We start from the raw sequence: 22,629 nt of genomic DNA on the forward strand, positions 1-22,629 counted from the left end.
ACACCGCAGACATATCCGGTAAAGACCAACACTACGTAAGACATTTTGCGGTCGCATTGTCTAATAATATATCATCACAGACTTGCTTTAACTTGCTAATTTGCCATAAACTTTAATTTAATAGCAGCGAGTGTCCTTTGTTACTTATTATAATCATTACCTAACACTTGGTCTTGATGATATAACCTACTTAAAGTACAACGCCACATTAACCAACGAATACAATATGTATTTGCATACAATTAGCACCATGCAGTGCAAAATAGAAATCAGTTGTTTATTTTTGTCAGCCCAAGTGCACGTATATCGCACCATCTGAAAACACTACATCCGCTCCGCACAGGAAAATCACTTGTTTATCTAGTAAGGTCTTTGCCGGGGCGCTGGGTCCTCTGACTATCGCAGTCATATCAGGCGCCTGGAATGTCAGGAATTCACTGCATATTCATTGATAATCCTACATAGATCAAGCCTATCGGGTTGTGATTGGTCAGTTGGCCTTCAATCGCAGCGGAAATGTAGTTAATATTAATCTGGTGTGCATGACATCACGAAATGCTTCGTTAATTGATTGGCTACACTGGCCCCCCAGCTGACACGGCTGGCTGTCAATCACTGGGCGCGGAGTCTTTTGATGTTAGCCGGTCGCCTTTGCGTCTGTACACAACTGAATGGTCCCAGTTCATTGACGTAGGACGTAGAAAGAAAGTGGAGTCAACTTGAAACGGTTTCGCCGCGATTTTTTTTCCCGTGGATTTTTATACCCGGCCGTACAATGCCACAGCAGCCCAGCCGTAGTGGTGAAGACGATGGGCCACCAGATGAGACCAAAACCTACCATACCGAAGGAGAACAGGAAGAAAAAATCAACGAAAATGCCGTTGGAGTACGCGAATCCTTCGATCACCTGAATGATGTCAAATCGAGCCTTGTGAACGAAGGCGAATCGGCGAGCAGCTCCACCAAACCAAACACAACTTCACAGGTATGTTACCGTGTCCCCTGAACCTTACCCACCGTTCAAACACCCCCTGTCGTGTCCACTGATTCCTAACCTACCTGAAAACCAACTTCTTTTCTGTTTGTTTCTGTCTTTTCACAGAGGAATAAACGGTTAGGACCAAGCGAGTATGTGGACTCGATCACAAGTAGTAAAGACGCACGAGTTAAAAAACTACATGGACTCCCCGTTGGCGAAGGTGGGTAGTGAAGCCACGCCGTTGAAACGCGGCTCTGTACGGGTATTCAGTTGCATGTGTTGTGCTCTATGTGTAATTGTGTGTGTTCTGAAAGCTATGACTCAGTATACAAAGTGACCTGGTGGTTTTTGGCGGCCACAACAGTGTCCTAGGCCGTCCATTTTACACGTGTGTGTCATACAGAGCAATATCACTAGCCTTAGCAATCCATGGTGTGACTGTGCGGTCAGAAAGGTGCGAAATTTGATCTGCTATAGCGGGGAATGGGTTACACAAAATGGCCGTACTCTCAACACGTAAACATGCTGCACTTACTTGTCAGTGTGCAGTAGGAAATGTATACATAGACACTAGACCCCTAACTACTTGATGAGCAATACCTATTTTTGCATTGACTGGGCACCATTGTAACGATAACACATTGTTGTGGATGGGCTAGCATGTGTGAACTGGTTGGTGACTCTAGGTTTACATGTTGTGGGTGTCAAATTGTAAACTGGGCTCCCCCATTTTGGTTGGGGGCCCAAATAGTACTCTCATGAAAATTGTGCATTTCATTCACGTGTTATGGTTGCAGTGCATTCTAGAACACAATGTCAAACCATGCCTGGTCAAGCAGTGATTGATGCCTCACTGCTGGTTTTAACGTAAGGTCTACATAGTACATCTGTTATTTCTTGAATTATGAGGTTCATTCCGCTATTCGTTTCCACTAAAGAGACGATAGAGGAACGAACCTCATAGTTCTACTAGAGTATACATGTGTGATAGTACTTTGTACTTGTTGTGTAGGCCCACACGTATCATAAAATGTCCAAACATTTCCGCCAGAAAATGATGTATTATAGAATTATTAGGCCCTACTGTTATGACATACAGTATGCACCGTGACTTTCAAAAAAATAAAAATCTTGAAAGCACTTCAAGTAAAACGCAAGTAAAAATATATAATTTCAAATTGTAAAGAGATTAATGAATGAAGCACAGTTCACACGAATCTGCGCATGTGCAGAAAATTGTGTGATAAATGGCTAGAGCGAGGGTGGTGGGGGGTGATATAGTAGCACTGGTTTGGTAAAAGGTTGTCAAAATTTGCTGGAACTTTAAAACCTGAGTGTCCAAATCGGTCGCTTAGTAACACTACATATATTGCATAGATAAAAAAGTGTCCATATTTAAAACAGTATGTCCAAAAGACACCCATACACCCCCCCCCTTTCCCTCTTGCTAACACTATAGGGGAGGTTACTTTACGCTAAATTACTTTTAGGCATGATGGAAAATCAAACCTAAAAGCAATTTTTCTTCGAGTGCGATTTGAAGCTTAAAAAGAAACAAATCTGTATTCCGCGTAAAATATTATTTTTATTAACAATTTTAGGTTTAAAACAACCCAAGCATAAATGGAGATAAACAAGAATGAGGCCAGCCTTTTATCCACGACATTAACAAATTCACTAATGGGAAATGACAAAAGTCAACAATAGAAACTGGGGCAGTATTGTTTGGTGGATTGGGTCGCTGTGTTTCCTACGAAATGATTAGTGATGGATGAATAACTTATACCCACTGGTCCGTGCAAACATCTGGTTCAAGCACATACATTATGAACATTTCAAAACTCGTGCCACAATTGTTCACAATTTGAAATAGTCGTACATTATTTATTGCATAGAAGACCCAGCAATTCCTCCAAGTCAATTTTTAAAGGGAACATAACAATGTCACAAAAATTTCCAAAATGCCCAAGTAACATTCAAAACCCCCAAAATTACACCCCCTAAAACAAAACCTGATATTTTCTAAAAACCGTTTCCATGATAACCAAAACCCCCAGATGTAAAACTTATCAAGAAAGTTTTAACAATTTGTTACGTCTTGTACTAAGCTTCAAAATAACCCACGGCACCCACAGCAATTGCCAGTGCCCTAAGCTTTTGCCGTGGTGCCCTTTGCAAAGTTTCAAAACAAACTTACATTTTTCCTTATAGAAGTGCCCCTTACCAGAGGAAAATTGCTGAGCCCCTTCAAGAGGGAAGTTCAAGACCTACTTAACGCATTCTTAAAACCAGTGTTAAATCTCGTACTTTTGTGAGAATTTTTTTGTTTCTCATTGGTAATAGATACTCGAATCAGCCTCAAAGCAACATGGTTGTGTTTACGTTTCGTCTGATAGAGCTTTCCAAATCGCAGTTAGATCTAAAGCCAGCACCAGACCACTGTCTGTTGCGTTTGTGTTTTGGTACCAGCTACACAAGACATGACTCATTTTTTACAAATGGAATGGATGACAAATGTTTTTTTTGTGTGCCGACACCATTATGTTCATTGTATGTTGTATAGTGTATTAGGAATGTGTAGTGTATTGCAGTAGTGAATACCATGGCAGCCTTTTAAAGCCAGTGGACACTTTCGGTAAACGGTGTTGTCCAAGGCCCACACTTCGTGTATCACAACTTATATATATAATAACAAACCTGTGAAAATTTAGGCTCAATCGGTCATCGGAGTCAGGAGAAAATAACGGGAAAACCCACCCTTGTTTCCGCACGTTGTTTCGCCGTGTCATGACATGTGTTTACTATAAATCCGTAATTCTTGATGTCGAGAATTGATAATTGTTTTAATGTTTTTCTCAAAAAGTAAAGCATTTCATGGAATAATATTTCAAGAGAATTCTTTTATCATTACCTTCTGTAAACCCTGTAAGTTATTTGTAAATTTGTGAAATTTTTTCTTTTTCTTTTCTGTTCCGAAAGTGTATAATGGCTTTAATGATGGCGCATTTTGTTATGACCCATCTTAGACTCCTAAATCTTGCTTCATTTTACAATTATTGTGCATTGTCTGGTACTCGAAACATGTATCGTCTCTCAGTCTCGATGCTTCTGCATCAGAGCAACCAAGCAGGGGCCAATTTCAAAAACCTTTGACGGGGCACCAAGTCCAGGGGCAACGGAGGCCATTGCCTTCATGTTATTTTTGGCCTGACGGAGTTTGGCATTACTGTGTGTTTGTTGCGCTGTCCTCAATACACTACAGGTGCACAGTGACAACACAACATGCTGTGTCTGCTTTAAAGGCAGTGGACACTATTGGTGTTTACTCAAAATAATTATTAGCATAAAACCTTACTTGGTGACGAGTAATGGGGAGAGGTTAATGGTGTAAAACATTGTGAGAAACGGCTCCCTCTGAAGTGACGTAGTTTTCGAGAAAGAAGTACTGCGAATTGATTTTGAGACCTCAGATTTAGAATTTGAGGTCTCGAAATCAAGCATCTGAAAGCACACAACTTCGTGTGACAAGGTGTTTTTTTCTTCCATTATTATCTCGCAACTTCGAAGTCCAATTGAGCTCAAATTTTCACAAGTTTGTTTGTTTATGCATATGTTGAGGTACACCAATGGGGAAGACTGCCAATAGTGTCCAGGGTATTTAAATTACAAAAATATAACCTATTTAAATAATCATGAGGCTCTTTTAAATTATTTCGGATTAATAAATTTGATACAGATGACCTACCAAGATTTTGCAATCTGATAATACTTGATTTTGTTATGATTTGAAATTCAGTAAATTGCAACAAATTAATCAATCATGAATTATGGACGGTGTGTAATTTCATAAATGAATTGAGGCATTTATCATAAAGCTGTTTGGGATCCATCCTCGTTTCCCATTAGCACCTCAGGTTTTCAATATCTGTCGGTTCGGGAGAGAGGCTAGAGAAACGGTTAATTATGACAAATCTCTCTGTCCCGTGTACACAATGCCGTCCACCAACTGCCCCATGCTTGACGGCTGGATTGGAGAGAGAGGAAAAAACCCATAGTGCATTGTGTTGTTGCAATACAGGCGGAAACCAACCGACCATGCGTGACACACAGACAAAATTTGCATTTTAAATCTTTAGTCTGTACAATCTGGGAGGGGGGAGCTCTCTTGGGGTCAGGGGGGGGGGGGGGTTGGATGGAATTGGTAAAGCCTGCAGATTGTCACCTGTGTAGTAAGTACACGGAAATGGGAAAATTTGTTTTGAGAGCAAGCCCCTCCTCCAAAAAATCAACAAAAATTGCTTTAAAACATTTCAAACAGGAAACTCAGTATATTTATTTAGGATTAGAGTTTTCATATTTTCTAACTGTAAACTTGGATTTTTTATTTTTTTACTATTTAACTTGAAGGCGCGTACTGTGTTCTTTTGATAAATTAGTCAAATTACGCCAATCAATCTAATGTAGTTGCCTAAATAACAAACTTGCTTTTGCCTTGGTGCCCACTCTAAATAAAAATTGCTTAGCCCTCGCAACAGTAAATTATCAGGCTTCAAGATTTGTTTTGAAAGCAAACCCCGAAACCCACACAAATTGTGGGACTTTCTAGTTTTTCAGATGCATATATTGAAAAGTTCCTTTATTTAGGATTTGAGTTGCCCTCACCACAGTGAAGTACAGGCTTGTTTGAAACATCAAATAACATCAAAGTGTATTATGTCAGTGATAATTTGCTAATTTTATGAATTTACGACCGGCTGATTTCAGCCCTTTAAACTCTGCACTGCTTTGGGTTATTCCATTAGCAGAGCGTGGTGATAAATATTTGAGTGGTCTTTGGTCTTTTTATGGGTGTAAAATGCCATGCCGTCTGTTCTGTCCCGAACCCAAACAATTGACACATGCTGTAATAGCTGTATTTAACACTCGACCAAAATGTGCCCTGCTGTGTACTATTGTGATTTGTTTATTCATGAGATGATGTTTATTATTCATAAAAACATCTATTATTTGCATACAATTAGCATCTTTTATTGAAAGTTGTTTTTTTCAGATGAATTATGGAGGCTTATGCAATGATATTAGCTGCCTCATTAAAAGGGATGTAATATTTATTGATGAGTTGGCTACTTTTGAACTGATTGTTGTTGTTTTTCCCCTGATATTTATTACTGGTAGTGTGTTATGAACAAGTCAATCAAGCCTTGAATTGCATGGAGGCTACAAAGGCCATCGCCTCAGTTGCCCCTGGTCTTGCCCTTTGTGCCCCTTCATATTTTTCCTGTAAACTTTCAGATTTTTCAATAGAAGTACTCTTTGCAAAATGAAAATGGCCTTGCCCTCTCAAAGTTGAAATTCCAGACCTGCTAAATGTTTTCAGACCCTTAACATTTCTGTGTGATATTCATGGTGGTGTGGGGCACAGGGAAGTTAGGGGCCACAGAGGTATCATGTCTTATGATGCCCTGGTCTTGGCATTGGTGCCCCATCAAAGAAAATACCTTGCCTTGTCCAAGTTTAGGTTAAATTCTATTTCATTTTGACTCCCTGCTTTTAAGCAAGTTTGGCAATTTTAGTACCAAATTCTGGATCAAGCATGATGTAGATCACAATTTTCCTTTTTTAACAACATATCTTGAAATCATAAAGGTGCTACATAATTGGGTCTCAGAATTCATCACTGCATTAACCTATCTTTCTGAGAGTTTCTATTAACTCAGCGCCTTGAGTACCTTGTTTGGTAGATATGTGCGCTATATAAGACTTCAATATTATTAAATCATGGTTACAAACCTGTTTTCATTTTTCTGCGACCTTTCCGTGCATTTGTAAAAGCAAATTCTGGCCAAAACATTAACGTAGGGCTGATGATCAGAAAATCTGCTTATTGGTTCTGTTTGCTAACCATTAAATTAATGGGAACCAGTTAGATACACGTCTGTACATCATATTGTATTTTGACTGGTAATCTGCAACAATTTACTCAGCTTTGGTAAGAAGCTACTGTAAATTAAATTAGTCCCTTCCCTTTTTACATATAATCATTATGAAATATGAGATAACTTTTTCTGAAAAAAAAAAATAATAAAATTAATGTCGAGGGTCGTCGCTTGAAATGGAAAAATCATTATGAAAGACAGGTTGAGGGAACTGCTGTCGAGCTGGTTCCCAAGGCCAAGCATGGATTGTTTATTAACAGATTGTGCAGTGAACCAGTTAATGAACAAGCCATATTGACGTTAATTACACTTGCTTATATTATGAACTTGACCCTCCTGTATGGATGACTACTCGCTGTACAAAAAAATCTTTGACGGAGAGGTTCGGCTTACGAATTTAATATTGTTGAAGTTCTGTCATTTTTCTGTATTAGTTTCTTTAAAGGCAAAGTTTACCTTTGTTATTTTGGAATCAGTTCAGTAGTTTTAGTACAATAAAAATGAAGGTAAAAATTTGAAAATTTCTTGGTCGGGTTTTTGAGACATCACTGAAAACTCTTAATGCCTTTTTACTTTCAAACTGTGAAATTGTTTTAGTGTTTTTTTCTTCTCGTTTCAATTCTGGTCTGTTACACAGTTTTCTGGTCTGGCAGTAAATTGTTTGAACTAGAAGTATTGAGATCTTGTGGGTTTTTCCCACCAAATTTGAGCCCTGAATCAGTGAAAGGTCTCATACTTTATTCATATAAGGGCAAGCCATTTTATAAGGGCACTGGTACTCTGGTAGGCAATTTTCTTGAGGACAAGTCAGTTTTTAAGGGCAAGAGGGCAATGGAAAAATGTCAATTCTTTGGCAGAGAATTTCGAACATATTAAGGGTAGGGCAGGGGGCTCCAAAGGGCATGACCCATCAAGGCCACCATTGCCTCTGTGAAATGACCAACTCTTCTGTATTCCCTTTTTAACACTAAGCTATGAAAACTGATTTTCTTAGAAGGGATAATCCCCACTTGTCAATCCTCATTGATCATTTATCCAAAAGGGATTAAGTTTTCTCTGCGCCCCTCCACCATAAAGTGGAGCGGTATCTTAGATCTTTATGTTGTACTCTATTTATTTTCTTCCCCATGGTCATTTTTTCCTGACAGGCAGCAAAGCGGAGCATTTCCATGATATTGCACGGTTTGCAGCTTATAGCAACCTGGCGATCATCGCTGGGGGTTACCACCCAAATGGCTCCATGGTACCCGGCTCTTCGGTAAGTCCAATTTTCAAATTTTCAACTTCGTTTTATGTAGACTTATCGTTTTGCGCCGTGTTCACAATTTTTAGGCAGAAGCTATGAGCCTCAAAACATTTTATTAGTCGATATAAGCATGTTGGGTTATTTTGGCCTTGCGATTCGTAGTTTGTGCCCCAGTTAAACCATTTTTTTCAGATTTGTGTATAAATTTTAGTTTTAATTGCTCGGTGTTCACAATTTTTAGGCTGGTGCACAGCCTCAATACATTTCTTTGACGCCAAGCATGTTCGGTCTTGTGATTCATATTTTCTACCACAATGTTTGTGAAAATAGATTTTTAGATTTGTCAATCATTTTTATTGGTACTTTTATTTACAAGATTACTGATCTTAAAAACAAATGTTGGAATTTATGTTTGTAATGTAACTAAATCATCAAAGTGTAAAATCAAATTACAGATTCTCAACTTTAAGGAAGCTTTTTGGTTTCCATATTTGCCTCTAAGAAACAGCTCATAAAAAAAAACCTGCCTCGGCTGCTGAAGTCCTTTTTTTATGGTGGTCTTTGCGTTGATGAATCAAATACATTTCATCCTTTACACCTGGTGCTTAAGCGAAGCCAGACGTCTCACCTATCGCTGCGCCTCGTGACAGTCGTCATCTGACATTGACACTCTGTCTGTCGCTACGCTAACGTTATCCACCCGGCGTCACGTGCACTGCCAACGGGCGGTGACCAGCGCGGGGAAGAGCTTTCTTTGAGTCTCCGAGAAATGGTGTCTTCACTCGGACTCTTCACTAAAATGCCGCGATATACACTTGAGATTAGAAAATATTGTCAATTTCTCTGTGGTGTTGTCCACCTTCCTTATTAAAGGATGATTCGACACTGGTTTTGAATTCAGCTGCACTCGTTCTTCTTATCTTGTTTACCTTGTAACTTAAATCTATGGTATTGTCCCATTTCAATCAATTTCGTGATTGTAGAAATCAGTTTATAACAACAGGTGTCAGATTAAGTAGAAAGTTTATGATATACTGTCCCTTTTTCAGTCCTGCTTTTTTTTGCCTAGCTTTTTGAGGTTTTTGTGTATAAAAAAGTCTTTCTAACCAGGAAAAATGTATTTTGCTGATTTTATGTTGCTTTGGGATCTCCCAAAGTCACTAGTATTTCCTGAGTGATAACATATCTCCTGCCATAACAGTTCAAAAACCATAACAAATATATCAGCCGCTGTTTTTTCGTGAAAACATCTTTTTCAGTAGAATTTTCACTGGTTATTTTCTCGACAACCATGCTTGTATTGAAGGCAGCCGTATTGAGTAGTGTTCTACCTACAGGTTTTCCACTAGCCTTTCAATTAGGAAAGTGTGCCACACTGCGGAAAGTTGCCTTTTGCTTTCAATCAAAACACTTGAATATACATTGGCACATTTTCTCGTTCAAGGTGACGCTGATATTTCGTTTGGTTACCCTGTTTTTTAATCTCGGACACTACAATCACACAGCAGGCACGAGTGTTCTGTTTTATTAAATTTTTGTCATGCTGAGAATTAGACCATGCTTTTACATCGTCGCATTGTATGCTCTTCCTTTTTTCTTCTTTGTATGTGTTCGCATTTCAGCCCCTAGCAACCTCCAAATTTCATGCATTAATGTTTCTCGGCTCGCCTGGCACTATTTGTCAAACCAACGCAAATAGAAGTTAACGTTTGTTTTAGTTTTGGAGCAGACATAATATCTCCATTCTACAAATTGCATCTCAATCATGATGGACTGCACTAACATAATTTATTTTTTAAATCAGATTCTCAATTTTCTACTTCATCTCTAAAAAAAAAGAGTCCATTCAACTTTTCCCCCTAAAAATAGTTTCTCAACTGTAGCAGTTGACATACTATAATATAACCTTGTTGTGTATTTAACAGATTCCAATCCACAATCATTAGTTCACAACCCTTCTTCCCGTTAGACATTTAAAAAATCGTGAACTTCTAATTACCAACAATCCGGCTGTCGTTAAAGTTCATTGTGAGTTTTCCAGTGAAGCCTCCCTTTTCTTTTTTATTCTCCCCCGTTCTTCCGCTCACCCTTTCTACTCGCTGGAGTTGTGTGTAAACACGGTCTGTGTGCTCCGAAAAAACCCTACTGTATTGCTAAATTGTCCCGCACATTGTTATGTTTACATAGCTGTGCATGAGGGCTCGGTGGACGTGACCTTTGACCCTAAACTACCAACCGGAGCTCCCATTTGTTTGTACACATCACCGAGACTGATATAACAGTACAGCGACCATTGATGAATTACACCAACTCTCATCATAACTGGTTGTCCGTGGACGGCCGGTTGCCTGTACCCTAGTGGTGTTTAAGTAGTTAACGCAGAATGGCGACGACGCGTTGCTGGCAACAGTTTTAATATTGAAGATGACGTCTAAGCGGATTAGAAAAAATTGCTTAAAATATTCACTCTAAATCACTTTAAAGCTTGATTGCATGGTGCTCTTCTATATAATCAGAATCTATAAATGAGGGGATTTGTTAAAAATCCTTTGCAAACAAAGTATTGGCTCGGTTTTTGGAATCATTTCATTGGTCTAATTCAATAAAACCAACCTGTGAAAATTTCATTTCATGTAGTCAACACATGAAGAATAATCCGTAATTGGAAGACACAACACAGAGAAATATTTCTCGCAGTCTAATTGTTTCTCAGATTTTTTATATTTGTTATTCCAGATTTAGTAACCTTCTTAGGGAAAATCAAAATCTGATGTATTCTTCATTGGTGTACTCAGATTCAGAATATCATTAAATTATTGTTCATAAATCACCTTTAATAATGAGGGAGAAGAGAACAAAATAAACAAAATGTTTGAAAAGACATTTTAATTTTTTTTTCATGAGGGATGGATAACCTTTAAACCAACTGGAATTTACCTGGCAAAGTTTACCGTCACACAGTCCATAAAACAGACGTTCCAAATTGATTTAAATTTACAGCCCCTCTTTTTCCCGATAGACCAGTTCACTACCTCGTAAAACCGTGTTTAATTCTCGCGATGTTCCACGTATCCGCCGTGTACCTCTACGTGGATAATGCGGGAAATCTAACGTACACGTGACGTACACCTGTACAGGATCCATGCCCAATATCTAAACGGGTTAATTAATATCGAACGGGGGCAATGCCGAATCAATCTTAATTGACTTAATGCACAATCATTTTTGTAAATGCCCCCCCCCAAAAACAGTTGGCCTGGAGTATAGCATAGATTAGGGGTTTTGCCTTGCGTTTGTCTTGGCTTGTGTGTTCGGGGAATTGGGCAGTTGTTAGATGGTGATTTGAAATTTCTGTGATAAATGTGGAGACAGTTTTAACGGTGGGGTGTAGTTTTTGGTGATTGTCGAAGACCAGTATTCTCACTTGGAGTATCCCCACCATGTGAAAATTTGGACGGAATTGTACATCAAAGTTGCAAGAAAATAATGAAGAAAAAAACCCTTGATGCAAAGAACTGTCTGCTATAAAATGATTGAAAATGGCTTCATGTCTGAATATTTTCTCAGATACAAATTTGTTAATACAAAAAATAGCTCTTTCCCTAAAACTCCATTATTTCAACGGAGGTCGTTTCTAAATTTGTATTACTATCAGCTGCTCTCCAGTGCTCTTTACCAAGTAAGTTTTTATGGACATTAATTCGTGGTGTAAAATACCGTAGGTACATCCTCCCTTTATGTGTTTAACTTTAATATAATAATTGTTTGGCTCTTATTGGATTTTGCAAATAGGTTAAAATAATATTTGGAAAATTTAAAAAGAAAACGCACTCGTGGTCAAAGAATTAGCAGTATAGACTGAAGAAATTATGAAAGTGTGCTAAATGTACACAAGCATAGGTAGCCACGGCAAAATTAATCCACGCATGAAAGGTATGGGGGGGGGGTCACTTGGTTATGAATGTAGAACGGTACAGTATTTTCTATTCCTTTTGATTAAAATGAGATCAATGCGTGTGTGTGCGTGTCATCCATAAAGGCCAAATTTTTAAGAGAAACCATTTATGTGGGAATTAAGCTAGATCTAAACGCACGCATGTGCCAGATATAATAAATACTGGATCGGGCGCACATGGCTAAGGCAGCGGCAAACAATACCAAGGAACAATGCCTTTCGAGAAATCTGTTCCAACCGCCAGCAGTTTTTGTTACTGATGACAGTCACACAGTTTAAAAAAAGAATATTTCTGTGAAGAAAAACAACGGCCAATTCGGTGGGAAAAAAAACAATCTTGGATGATCACCTTTCCCGCGATCTCCCCCCCCCCCTCTTAAAAGATAAATATGACCAGGTAAGACCTCCCTTAACATCCTTCACCACCCAGAGACAAACAGAGAATAAATAAAAACTGTATAATGTAGATTTTTATCGGGGTAAATTGACAGGGTTCTTTGGGTATGACAGTAACCCTTAGAGAGGTCTGGATGTATTGACACAAGTTGTTTGGTTGGACTGTGGAGGGAGCAATGTGCTCTGCGAGTCGCTGCAAGGGCCGGACTTGATGCGTCTAGTTCAGTGTGAACGTGGAAGCAGAGTGTTTTGGTTGCTTTCTTAGGCAGGGGGTCATGACTTCTTGAGCATTGAAGAAAATATCTGAGGTTCTGAAATGACACTTGGGTAGTACTGTACCAACTGTTGCATGGGTTTTAGTTGAGAAGATATTTAGACGAGAAATATATCACTTTCTGGTTTTGATTTGTTGTTGAACAAAGACAAATTGACTAGAGTGAGATTTGAATCAACGACTGGAATTGCATGGAGGATTGCTCTGGCCTTGGCCCTGGCTTCAATGTCCCTTTAAACAAAAAAGTTCCAATAGATTTCAAGATTGTCCAATGGAAGTCCCCTTTGCAGAATGAAAACAGTTTTGCCGTTTCAAAGTTCAAATTGCAGGCACTCTACCAACTGAGCTATCTGTTTAGCCCAATCTCTTAAACTCATTACTATCCACATTCTCTTTAATATTCAAACAATAATTGTGTCTGCAATTATTATTACTGTGCAACTCCTAAGCCATCCATCAATCCGTAAACACATCTGTTGCCTTTACAGATTCAGTCGAAACCTTGTACTTCCTTCATATTATAGGAATGTGGTATACATACAGTCTTCACAGAAACATTGCCCCAAACCACTTATCATAACCTGAAAGAACAGGTTGAATTTTTTCCAAACTCCAGGTGGGACATAGTCCCCCCCCCAAAAAAAAAAACCAACAACACAAAAAACAACAGATTTTTAAATGGTTAAAAGTCTGATATCACAACCACAAAAGACCCAGTGTGAATTCCATTTATACCCTAAAACAGAGGAAGACAAAACACCCCCCCTAAAGAAAACCTCAACTCGCTAAGTGCATAATTGCTCCGAGACTGGTTCCTCTGTTCCTCACCTTTTGGCCAGAGATGCAAAGTGGGTCAAGGGATGATTGACAGCTGAGTCATGACCCCTGACCTGTTTATTTTTGTAATTGGGCAGTCCATTACAAGTACAGCACCCCCCCCCCCTGTGTGCCAGAGCTTTTTCCATGAAACTCCTGTGGTTGTGGTTTGTCTGTATTGTTAACTCAACAAGTTGGGTTGCTAATGCACTTGGGTTTTATGTTCTTCTGGTGGATGGAGGATATTGTTTGAATGATGTGTGCCCAACCTTTGGAGCAAAAAGTTGTTGGTCCAAGAGGCCTTTATACACACACACACAAGGACTTGGTAACTGCCTTTTTATGTAAACTGTTTAATGACTTTTGAAAAGAAAGGGGGTTAATGAGTGGCCAGTCTGTGTACAGCCTGCTGTTTATATGCATAAAGTTGAAGGAGTGCAAGAGAAAAAAATGCGGAGTGATTTTCAATCGAAAGTGGAAAATAGAAGTAGCTGTTGCAAACTGCCTACCAACCAAAAGGGCCTATTGTATAAATGTAAAAGATAGTTCATGGCCTGACGTTCCAACGGCTTTTTCAATATTCCTCAACAAATTTCTTGAAGTAATATCTTCTGCAAAGGTTTTAGGACTCGGAAGAAGTTTTTAACATCGGCCCAAGATTTGCCCACAGCACCCAAAAGGTTGCAAATCCTGAGCCTGAACCCCCATCCCCTCTTTTTAAAATTAGCGCATCAAATCTGGAGACACAAATTCTAGAGTACCAGATGGAAAACCATTCCAGTATCTGCAATGATCGGCTTTCCGTAATCAAATTTTCCAGCGTTTTCTCTCTCTCTCTCGCGAAAAAAGAGATGATAAAAACGAAAGTCACAAATTGCTGAGGAATTAGCCAAAACTGAGAATCTTTAATTAAATTCATTAAAAAAGATCACATAATGATAATTGGAAATAATAATTACCTTTTACTTTTCTTTTTTAAATTTTGTAAAAAATTAAATAAAAAAAACCAGTAGCTGCTGTTTTCTTCAGAGGTTAAGAATTCCTGCCCTTTGATCTACATTAACTGTAAGTTGAGATCTTAGCTGGCCTGTATGCTTATTTGTTAAAGAGCAAGGGCACCGAGGCATTTTCTCCTCTACTGGAGCATATTCAGGGCACCAAGGCAATGACCAGGGCGCATGGAGACAATCGCTTGTGTTGCCTCCGTGAAGTATCTGGCCTGTCTTAGTCTTTCAGACCATTTAGTCAGCAATGGCTCTCGCTGGTTTCCTTCCTCAGGTCCCAATCTCCTCCTAAATGATCAGCAAATATGTCGGGTCTCGTAAAACTTATTTCTGGTCCAGTGGAACTTTTGAGATGCAAGTCTCGTGGAGGTTTCTGTAACATTCCAGCCCGGCCTACTGTCCATTGTGGTATTGTGTTCTCAGGGGCAAACTGTTGGTTTACAGAATTTTATCGATAGACGATTTCTTTAGCAGGTTTTATTTGTCACCATTAGTCTTATGTACTCTCATTGACACCTAATGTATGTTCTCAAATATGAACCATCATACTACCGTTTTGTTAAGCTGATTCACTTACTAAGAATTTTTATTCAACATTTGTTTTGGGTTTTCTGATTAAAGGTTAGCGTTCGACAAGCCAGAATGAATAAACTCCACATGGTGTTTCTAAATTTTGGGTGGATGGGTCAAAAGCAATAACTAAGAGTAAAAAGGAATTATTTTTTTTTTTTTTTTTAAACAAAATACCAAGCTGGCCAAGATCGTCATTTTCGTTCCCAACTAAACTACCAAGTTGTTTGGAACAGGCAAAGCCATTGAAAACTACTGATGTTGTAGACCTTTTCTCTAAAATATCTGGTTCATTTGTGGCATTACTTTGTTCTTCAATTCAATATTTAGGTTATTATGAGGCCATTCGATGAGTTGGTGGGTTGCTCAAAACAATTTAAAAATTAATACAAAACATGAACTATTCTGGATGGCCCTGTGATTTGTTCGAGCCAAGCATACTTGTGTGCTCAGATGAATTGAAAAAAAGGATTGTTGCTGTCTTTCCCTGGAGAAAGTTGTTTTCCTAAAACGTTTGAAAGTCGATCCATCTCCGTCAGTCCTTATGTTTTGAAGTTGCTTTGTTGTCTTCCTCGTTAACGCCCGTCGTCCTCATTATGGAGAGAAAAGTTTCAGTCCACAAAGATCTCCCAACTTTTCCTTTCTCAACCCTTGGTTAAAACGTTAGCGCCCAGGCTTTAAAAGGCAAGTGAGAGGCTAATCCTAAATCTTGGCTTGTGTACATTACGTGTGTGTGCGTTTATTTAAGAAGTAGAGGGATAGTTTCTTGGGTGAGATTAGGTCTTTGTCAGGAGGCTCTTGTGGCAAAGCCGAGTAGAGGGGGGGGAGGGAGTCAACCACAGAAAGCCCAACTTCGTTCTCATCCTGGCGAAGTGTTTAAACACAGTGACCCCCTTCAGAGTGCCCTTTTTAAGAAACTGTCATGCTTGTACGCCCCCCCCCCCCCTTTGGTCCGAGCCCGAGGACAGTGACCAGGAGAAGTTCTGCCCCAATCCCCGGTCCGGAAGATGAATACCCTCTTCCTTTGGCGTGAATCGCTTTACAAAAAAAAACCACCACCTTCCCGAGTTCTCAAACGACATTCTCCTAGAACATGTTCAGGTCTTTAGCCCTTGTATATTTATATTTGCCCCCCCCCCCTCGTCTTCTTCTTATGCTTGTAGTAGACCTATCGTTAAGGATGTACTGTGCAGTGTGCAGCTTTACTTAGGTTCGAGTTACCAAATGCTTTCCTGATCCGTGTGTAGTGAATAGAGGCTCCAGTCAAAGGCCCATTCCGGGGGCCATTGTCTCCGCCGATCGTGTTTGCACTGTGCAAACGGTTTGATGGACGGGCAAGAGGTCTTTGAGTCGGTCAGGCTCTCTTGCTGGCAGGCATTGTTCCGAGTGGCGGGCCCCTTTCTTGAGGGGGGATAGAAAAGGGGAAAAGAGAAACAAACACCACAAAATAAAAAAAAAACTGGAAGAGTTCAACCGGCTCTTTCTAGCGGTGTGTCAGGGCGCAGGGTGTGATGGCGACAATAGTGGCAAGACAAGCCATTTGCACGGTTCAGGCAAAAAATCCGACCCCTATTGTAGAGGTAGCTGATGGATAGGTTTTGTTGGAAGAAGGGGGAGCATACACAGCATGCATGTACACAATTTAATTTTTAATTTATCAGTGAATGAATGTTCATTTAATTTATATTGTTTGCGAAGTTGCACGTGTTCCCGTCGTCGCAAATTAGTTTTTCATTTCTTTTCTTTGCAACCATGTATCCAGTTTGGGACAAATGACTCGAACCGAGATGAACTTTGGACGGTTGCCTTTTGAATGGCAAAGAGCTGTATCAGAGGTCACTACATGAGGTTTTTTCAAATGTGTCCGAGTTGCAAAAGAAAATCCAGAAGCAATTATGTTTATCATCCTCTGCAATTTCTTGTCGAAAGCTTCATGCAGTTTTTATGTAATGGACACTATTGGTAGCTGTCAAAGACAATGATATGCATATTAAGCTTTTTTGGAGAATTCTTTTGTCAGAGTTCTGTCATAAATTTTGTCGTGAGGCAGAACTTTCAGTCAGTAATGTAACATGTCTTTGCATAGTTATGTTCATTTTTGTCTTCTTCTAAACAGTGATGGGCCTAAAAGCATTTCCGCCTGTAGTATAAGTATTTCATTTATGTTGGATTTATTTTACTTGTTTTCCAGTTATTAGGCCCCAACTCAACCATCAAGAACACATTCATTGTGACTATTCAATAAATCATACAAAAATATATAACAGATTGAAAATTGAAATAAGATCTGGAAAATACATAATGTGTAACTCCAGAGCAATTCCCAATAGAATCAGCGGAAACACTCAAGAAAAAATGAACACTGACGACAAAAGCCACATCTGCAAAAAAACGCAGCGAGTGGAAGTCACAACTCACAATGCAAATGAGAGATTTCCAGATCTGATGAGCGGGAATGGCACGCTGGGAGTTCAATGGAGTGTCCCCACCAGGGTACAACCAAGTTTACAGATGATACTTTTAGCTTTTGTAGACGATACTTTCAGTGTTGTGTTTTTGTGAAAGGGATAAGATTACATGCTGAAACTTTGTTTGTATGATGGCGTGTGTATGAATTATTTTGTTTTAGCTGCCAAAGTTTTGGCTTATCCCCCAAAACTTTCCCATTTTTGACTCAAGTTGTCTTTCTTAAAGGCTAAGTAAAGCTTTGGTTTTTGAACCATTTGATTTTTGTTATCTTATATAAATAAAGATAATATGATAAAACTATTCTGTAAATATTTTATTTCAAAAGGTTGTAGCATTTTTAAGATATCGCAAAAAAACTGGAGCACACTGGAATACACAATCGTATCTGGCAGAAATGTTTCTCACATTCAAATTTGGGGGATAAAACTAGTGTCTTTATCAAAGTGAAAATGATTCTCAGAATGCTTTACACTTTCCGAAGCTGCTGTACTTCCTATAGAGCCACGACCAGATCCTATGTTCTTACCTAGTAGGCCCAAGTTTTTATAGCCATTAACTTTAAGAGTGATTACCAAATCATAAAAATCTTCACAGTGAAAACTTTGACTGCCTTCCACAACTGCCGCCAGTCTGAACTATGTTGAACCCAGATAGACAAAACTATTATGATATTTTTGTTCTTCGCAAGAAGTGGTAGTAGAGATCACTGGTGCCAGCTCGCAGCCAGCCAGCCAAGCCCCTTGGCTGGCCAACCTATCGGATTTCCGTTGGGAAAAGAATCCAGCATTCACCAGGAAGTCGGCTGATTGAATTGGACATGTGGGGGTCAGAGGGCACAGTTAGAGGTCATATTTAGTTGACCTTTGCCAGGGCATGTGATGTGTACTATGGATTGCATGGCAACAGGGGGGGGGGGGGCTGGAGTGTAGGGGTAGTGTTCATTGTTAAAGGAGTTGTGTAGATGTTTGTTAAGCTGCTGGTCTTGTTCCCTGTGGCTAATAGTAATACCAATGATAGCTAATGTTTCTCAAAGCGTTACCAGACTACCTGTTGCACTTCACAAGTCTCTGTTTGGGTTATATTTATCTGAATGGCTGCTTAACAAAATGGCTGCCCCGAGATCATTACATGGTTTAGCCATGAATTGGAAAAAAGGGTGTCCAAGTGGGCTGGAAATTTAAAAAAACTGGATGTCCGAATTGTTCCCTTTACATGAAGTTACAAACAAAACAGGGTGTCCAAATTTAAAACTGGGGGTCCAAAAAACACCAAAATTCCTTTGTTTCATTGAGAAGATTTTGGCAATTTTCAATGACTGTTTGTTGTTATGATTACTGTTATTGTCAGAGATTCCTTCTCCATCAACACAATATATGCTAGCCCCTCACTGTGTACATAAACGTTTGTCCTAATACGATTCTTCAATCCACCTCGAAAATGATCTCAAGCTCCATATCGACAAAAAAAAAAAGACTGTCCGCCTCTGTCTTGTCTTCCTGTTTATTTAGCAACGGAATTCGACAGAGCAAACATTGCTTGTCCGTATGGTTGGATTTGTAAATTGAGCTGTAGTCAGTGCGTAGGAGGGAAGGGGAAGGGGGAGGGGGTTAGGGGACGGCTAAGGGAGGGAATTATCGGAGCCGCTTTTAATGCTTCTCTGTCGCCCAACACCATTAACGGGTCTTAATCCAGTGTGATCATTAAATTTAGTGTCCGGTTTGCTTTGCCACTGCTCAACATTATGTCATGTTTTTCTTTTTTTTCGTCTTCGTATTCTGTGTCTGTCGTGACTTTGTCTGCTCTGTCTGAACTTTATTGGTAAACTCGACTCTCTAAAGGGGCTCTCTCCAACCTTCTCTCTCCAACCTTCTCTCTCCAACCTTTAAAGGTGCCCGCAGCCTGCATTGATGTGTATGGAAAGTTGTTGTTTAGAATATTTTTTGTTGATATTGCTCTTTCAGTTTGTAGCTGAATGATGCAGAGAGAAGTATCCACTTCTCAAGTTTTTTCAGTTTATGAAACTTTTAAAAAAACTTTTGTTGGGTTAGTGTACTTAAACAAAAAATGATGCAAATAACATTGTAAGCTTGTTTTATGCGCATTTTCATCAACACATATTTATTAAAGCCTTGGAGGGTGTGCCTTTAATGTTTTAAGTGACTAGCGAGCAAGACCAGGGCCCAATTTCAAAGAGCTGCTAAGCACAAAAATTTGCTTAGCATGACATTTCTTCCATGACAAAAACAGGATTACCAACCAAATTTCTATTTGTTGCATATTTCTTGTTACTGATTTTCAGCTTTTGTTTGCTTGTCCTGAAAATCACGTGGAAATTTGACTGGTAATCCTGTTTTTATCAAGGAAGAAATTTCATGCTTAGCACATTTCTGCGCTTAGCAGCTCTATGAAATTGGGCCCAGTTAGCTTGTCATGTCACTAACTAGTCCATACGCTTTTCTACTCCATGTTGTGTCTAAAATAGGGATGCTGCTCAGCACTGAACTAGCTAGCCGAACTACTTGGAGTAAAGTTTAACTAGCAGGCCTTAAACTTCTCTCTTGAAAGGGCTTGTCAATTTTCCTCTGGTACGGGGGGGGGGGGGGGGGGGCTCTTCTATTATGGGGAAAGTGTAAGTTTATATTGGAACCTTGCAATTGCTGTGGGTTATTTCAAAGCCTGAACTGGTCCCCAGGTCTAATAACTGGCATTTTGGTCAGCTGTAGAGAGACCGCTGTAGATTGATTTGTAAACAATTTATGCTGATTTTTTCCTTCGGCCACAAACTCCAGCTTGATACCACCCCACCCCCCCCCCCTCCAATAAAAAAGAACGTTCTTATTAAACGCTTTTGTTAATTGGAGTAATCTTTGTAACCCGATGATAATTAACTGGGCTAATTACATACAGGGACAATGGGGATTGTCCCATTTTTCTAATTCCCAGTCAGATCGCAAATTTTTTGTTCCAAGCAGATGAATGAAATGTAAAGGTCTTGCGCTGATGTAGCTTACAAATTTTATATATTGACAAAATAATCCACTTGTCTCGGCTAACTGGTCTTTCTCTCAATCCTCTAACCGCTCTCTCCCTGGCATTATTAAATTTCATTTTCCCCCAGCCGTTGCTCACTTGGCTTTTCATTACTGCTCACTAATTTTGTTTACGGAATTATTTTAAGCAATTTCGCAGGCTGGCTTGTTTCCTAATTTCGTAAGAGAGGAGCTTGTTTTTATTTTTTGCTGCATTTTTTATTGTCAACCGAGAACCTCAAGTTCAGATAGTAATTGTTCCCTTTTTTTTAATTTCTGAAGTTGATAAGCTGGTCGTGGTTGACTTAATTCTCACTTTCCTGTGGGAGATGAACATTTTCTCTCTTGAAATTTGTTTGCCGTTAGACGGGTATACACTTTCAGTTTTTCCTCTCCTTTTCTGAAAGAGTAGTACGAAGCAAAGATTAAACCGCCCGGTGTAATTAGTCGTGGACGTGACATGATCTCGAAGGGTGTGTGAATATTTCATGAGAGACTGTACGGTTTCCACATTGATTGTTGCCACATTTAATATTGCGCCCTTTAATAGTTGCCCTTGGAACGACTCTATTATTGGTCGATTGGGGGGGGGGGGGGTAGGCGAGTGAGTGAGATGTTAGTGTACTTTACACAGATGTGGTTTTCCGATCATGGAAAAACAACTAAGACACTTCTTAATTAACTATAAATGAAAAATGCAGAGAATTAGTCAGAGAAGAGTCAAGGTTTGCATGGTGGAAAGGTAATAATAGATGTGAAGTGAGAGAGGTTTGCGGTAATACCATGTGAAAATCTCTTTTGAGTAGTGTTGGTTCTGCGGAACCAGTGGTTACTGGTTACAATGCTACTCAAATGGGAGTTTTACATGATGTTTTTTCCTTACGTTTTGGAGTATTTAGAAAGGAAAAAAATTAACTGGTTTGTAGAGACGTGAAGACAGCTCTCCAGTTGTCTAAAAGGTTTCCCACTGTTCTGCAAATGAGGAAAGTTACTCCTAAGTTTCAGCATCTAAGAAACTTTTAACGTTTCCATAAACATTTTGTAAGAGAGAAGGATTAGAAAGGGGGAAATGCTAAACAAAAAAGGACCACAAATTCTGTCTTTCTTCGTATATTTACCCACAAAGACCTTCAAGCGATTCTGGAATAGTGACCTGTCTCGAAAACATTGCCTGTTCCCCGAAAAAAAAAAAAGAAAGAGTCTTTCTTGTTGCACCCAGCTTTTGCAAGAGCTCGGTCGTTGACCTTTTATTATGTTAGTCCGTCACCCCCCTTATTTTTCTCACTCGGGCCTTCTTCTGAAAGGACAGAAAGGGAAGGAAAAAAAACGGCCAGAAAGCCTGCAATTGAATGATGTATTGATAGTGTGTACAAAAGCATAACGCTACAATCACCGTAATGGAATGCCCTCTTCAGGACAGCTCGCTGGAAATGTGTGCTCCCAAACACATAAAAATTTAGACAGCACTTGATGGAGCAAGGGGTAGTTAATGTGACCACTCAGAGTTAACTACCGTTTGTTGACTTACTCCGTAGGTACGCACCCTTAAACGGGGTCAGCGGCTTCGGCGTGGCCGTAAAAATGTCAAGGAACAACCTTCCCCGGATCTGCACTCTCTCTGCCAGTCAAACAAGACCCGCTGAAAATAAAGAGCATACTTACCCGCATTTTAGATGGAACATTGAATGATTTTTTTTAAATGCAGCAGAGTTTTTGGTGTTTGTGTCGAGCAGGAGTTCTTTTAGCACTCTGTGTTTCTCAGTTTTATTCGCCAAATTTGCACAAACCCTCTTGACAAAAATGTAAATAGTAAGGATGGCATTCTGCCTTTATCCAATAATCAAAAATTTTAACCGAAATCAGCTGTTGCGCTGTTTGAAATGGTTTTCAGATACAGTTTTCCTGTAATATGACTTCATTTCAGAGGGAAATATTTTACAGAAAAAATGGTTCTA

General features: G+C 39.4%; 1 protein-coding gene across 1 annotated transcript; it reads left to right on the top strand.

Moving 5' to 3' along the window:
* The first annotated feature begins 566 nt into the window (after window positions 1-566).
* On the top strand, window positions 567-22,317 carry LOC117306351 (transcription factor 7-like 1-A). Its single transcript, XM_033790953.1, has 4 exons — window positions 567-985; window positions 1,103-1,199; window positions 8,064-8,173; window positions 22,210-22,317. The coding sequence occupies exons 1-4, from the start codon at window positions 776-778 to the stop codon at window positions 22,315-22,317; spliced, it is 525 nt and encodes a 174-aa protein (XP_033646844.1). The 5' UTR covers window positions 567-775.
* Window positions 22,318-22,629: the final 312 nt, after the last annotated feature.

Source organism: Asterias rubens, unplaced genomic scaffold (assembly GCF_902459465.1).
Source record: "Asterias rubens unplaced genomic scaffold, eAstRub1.3, whole genome shotgun sequence".
Taxonomy (NCBI): domain Eukaryota; kingdom Metazoa; phylum Echinodermata; class Asteroidea; order Forcipulatida; family Asteriidae; genus Asterias; species Asterias rubens.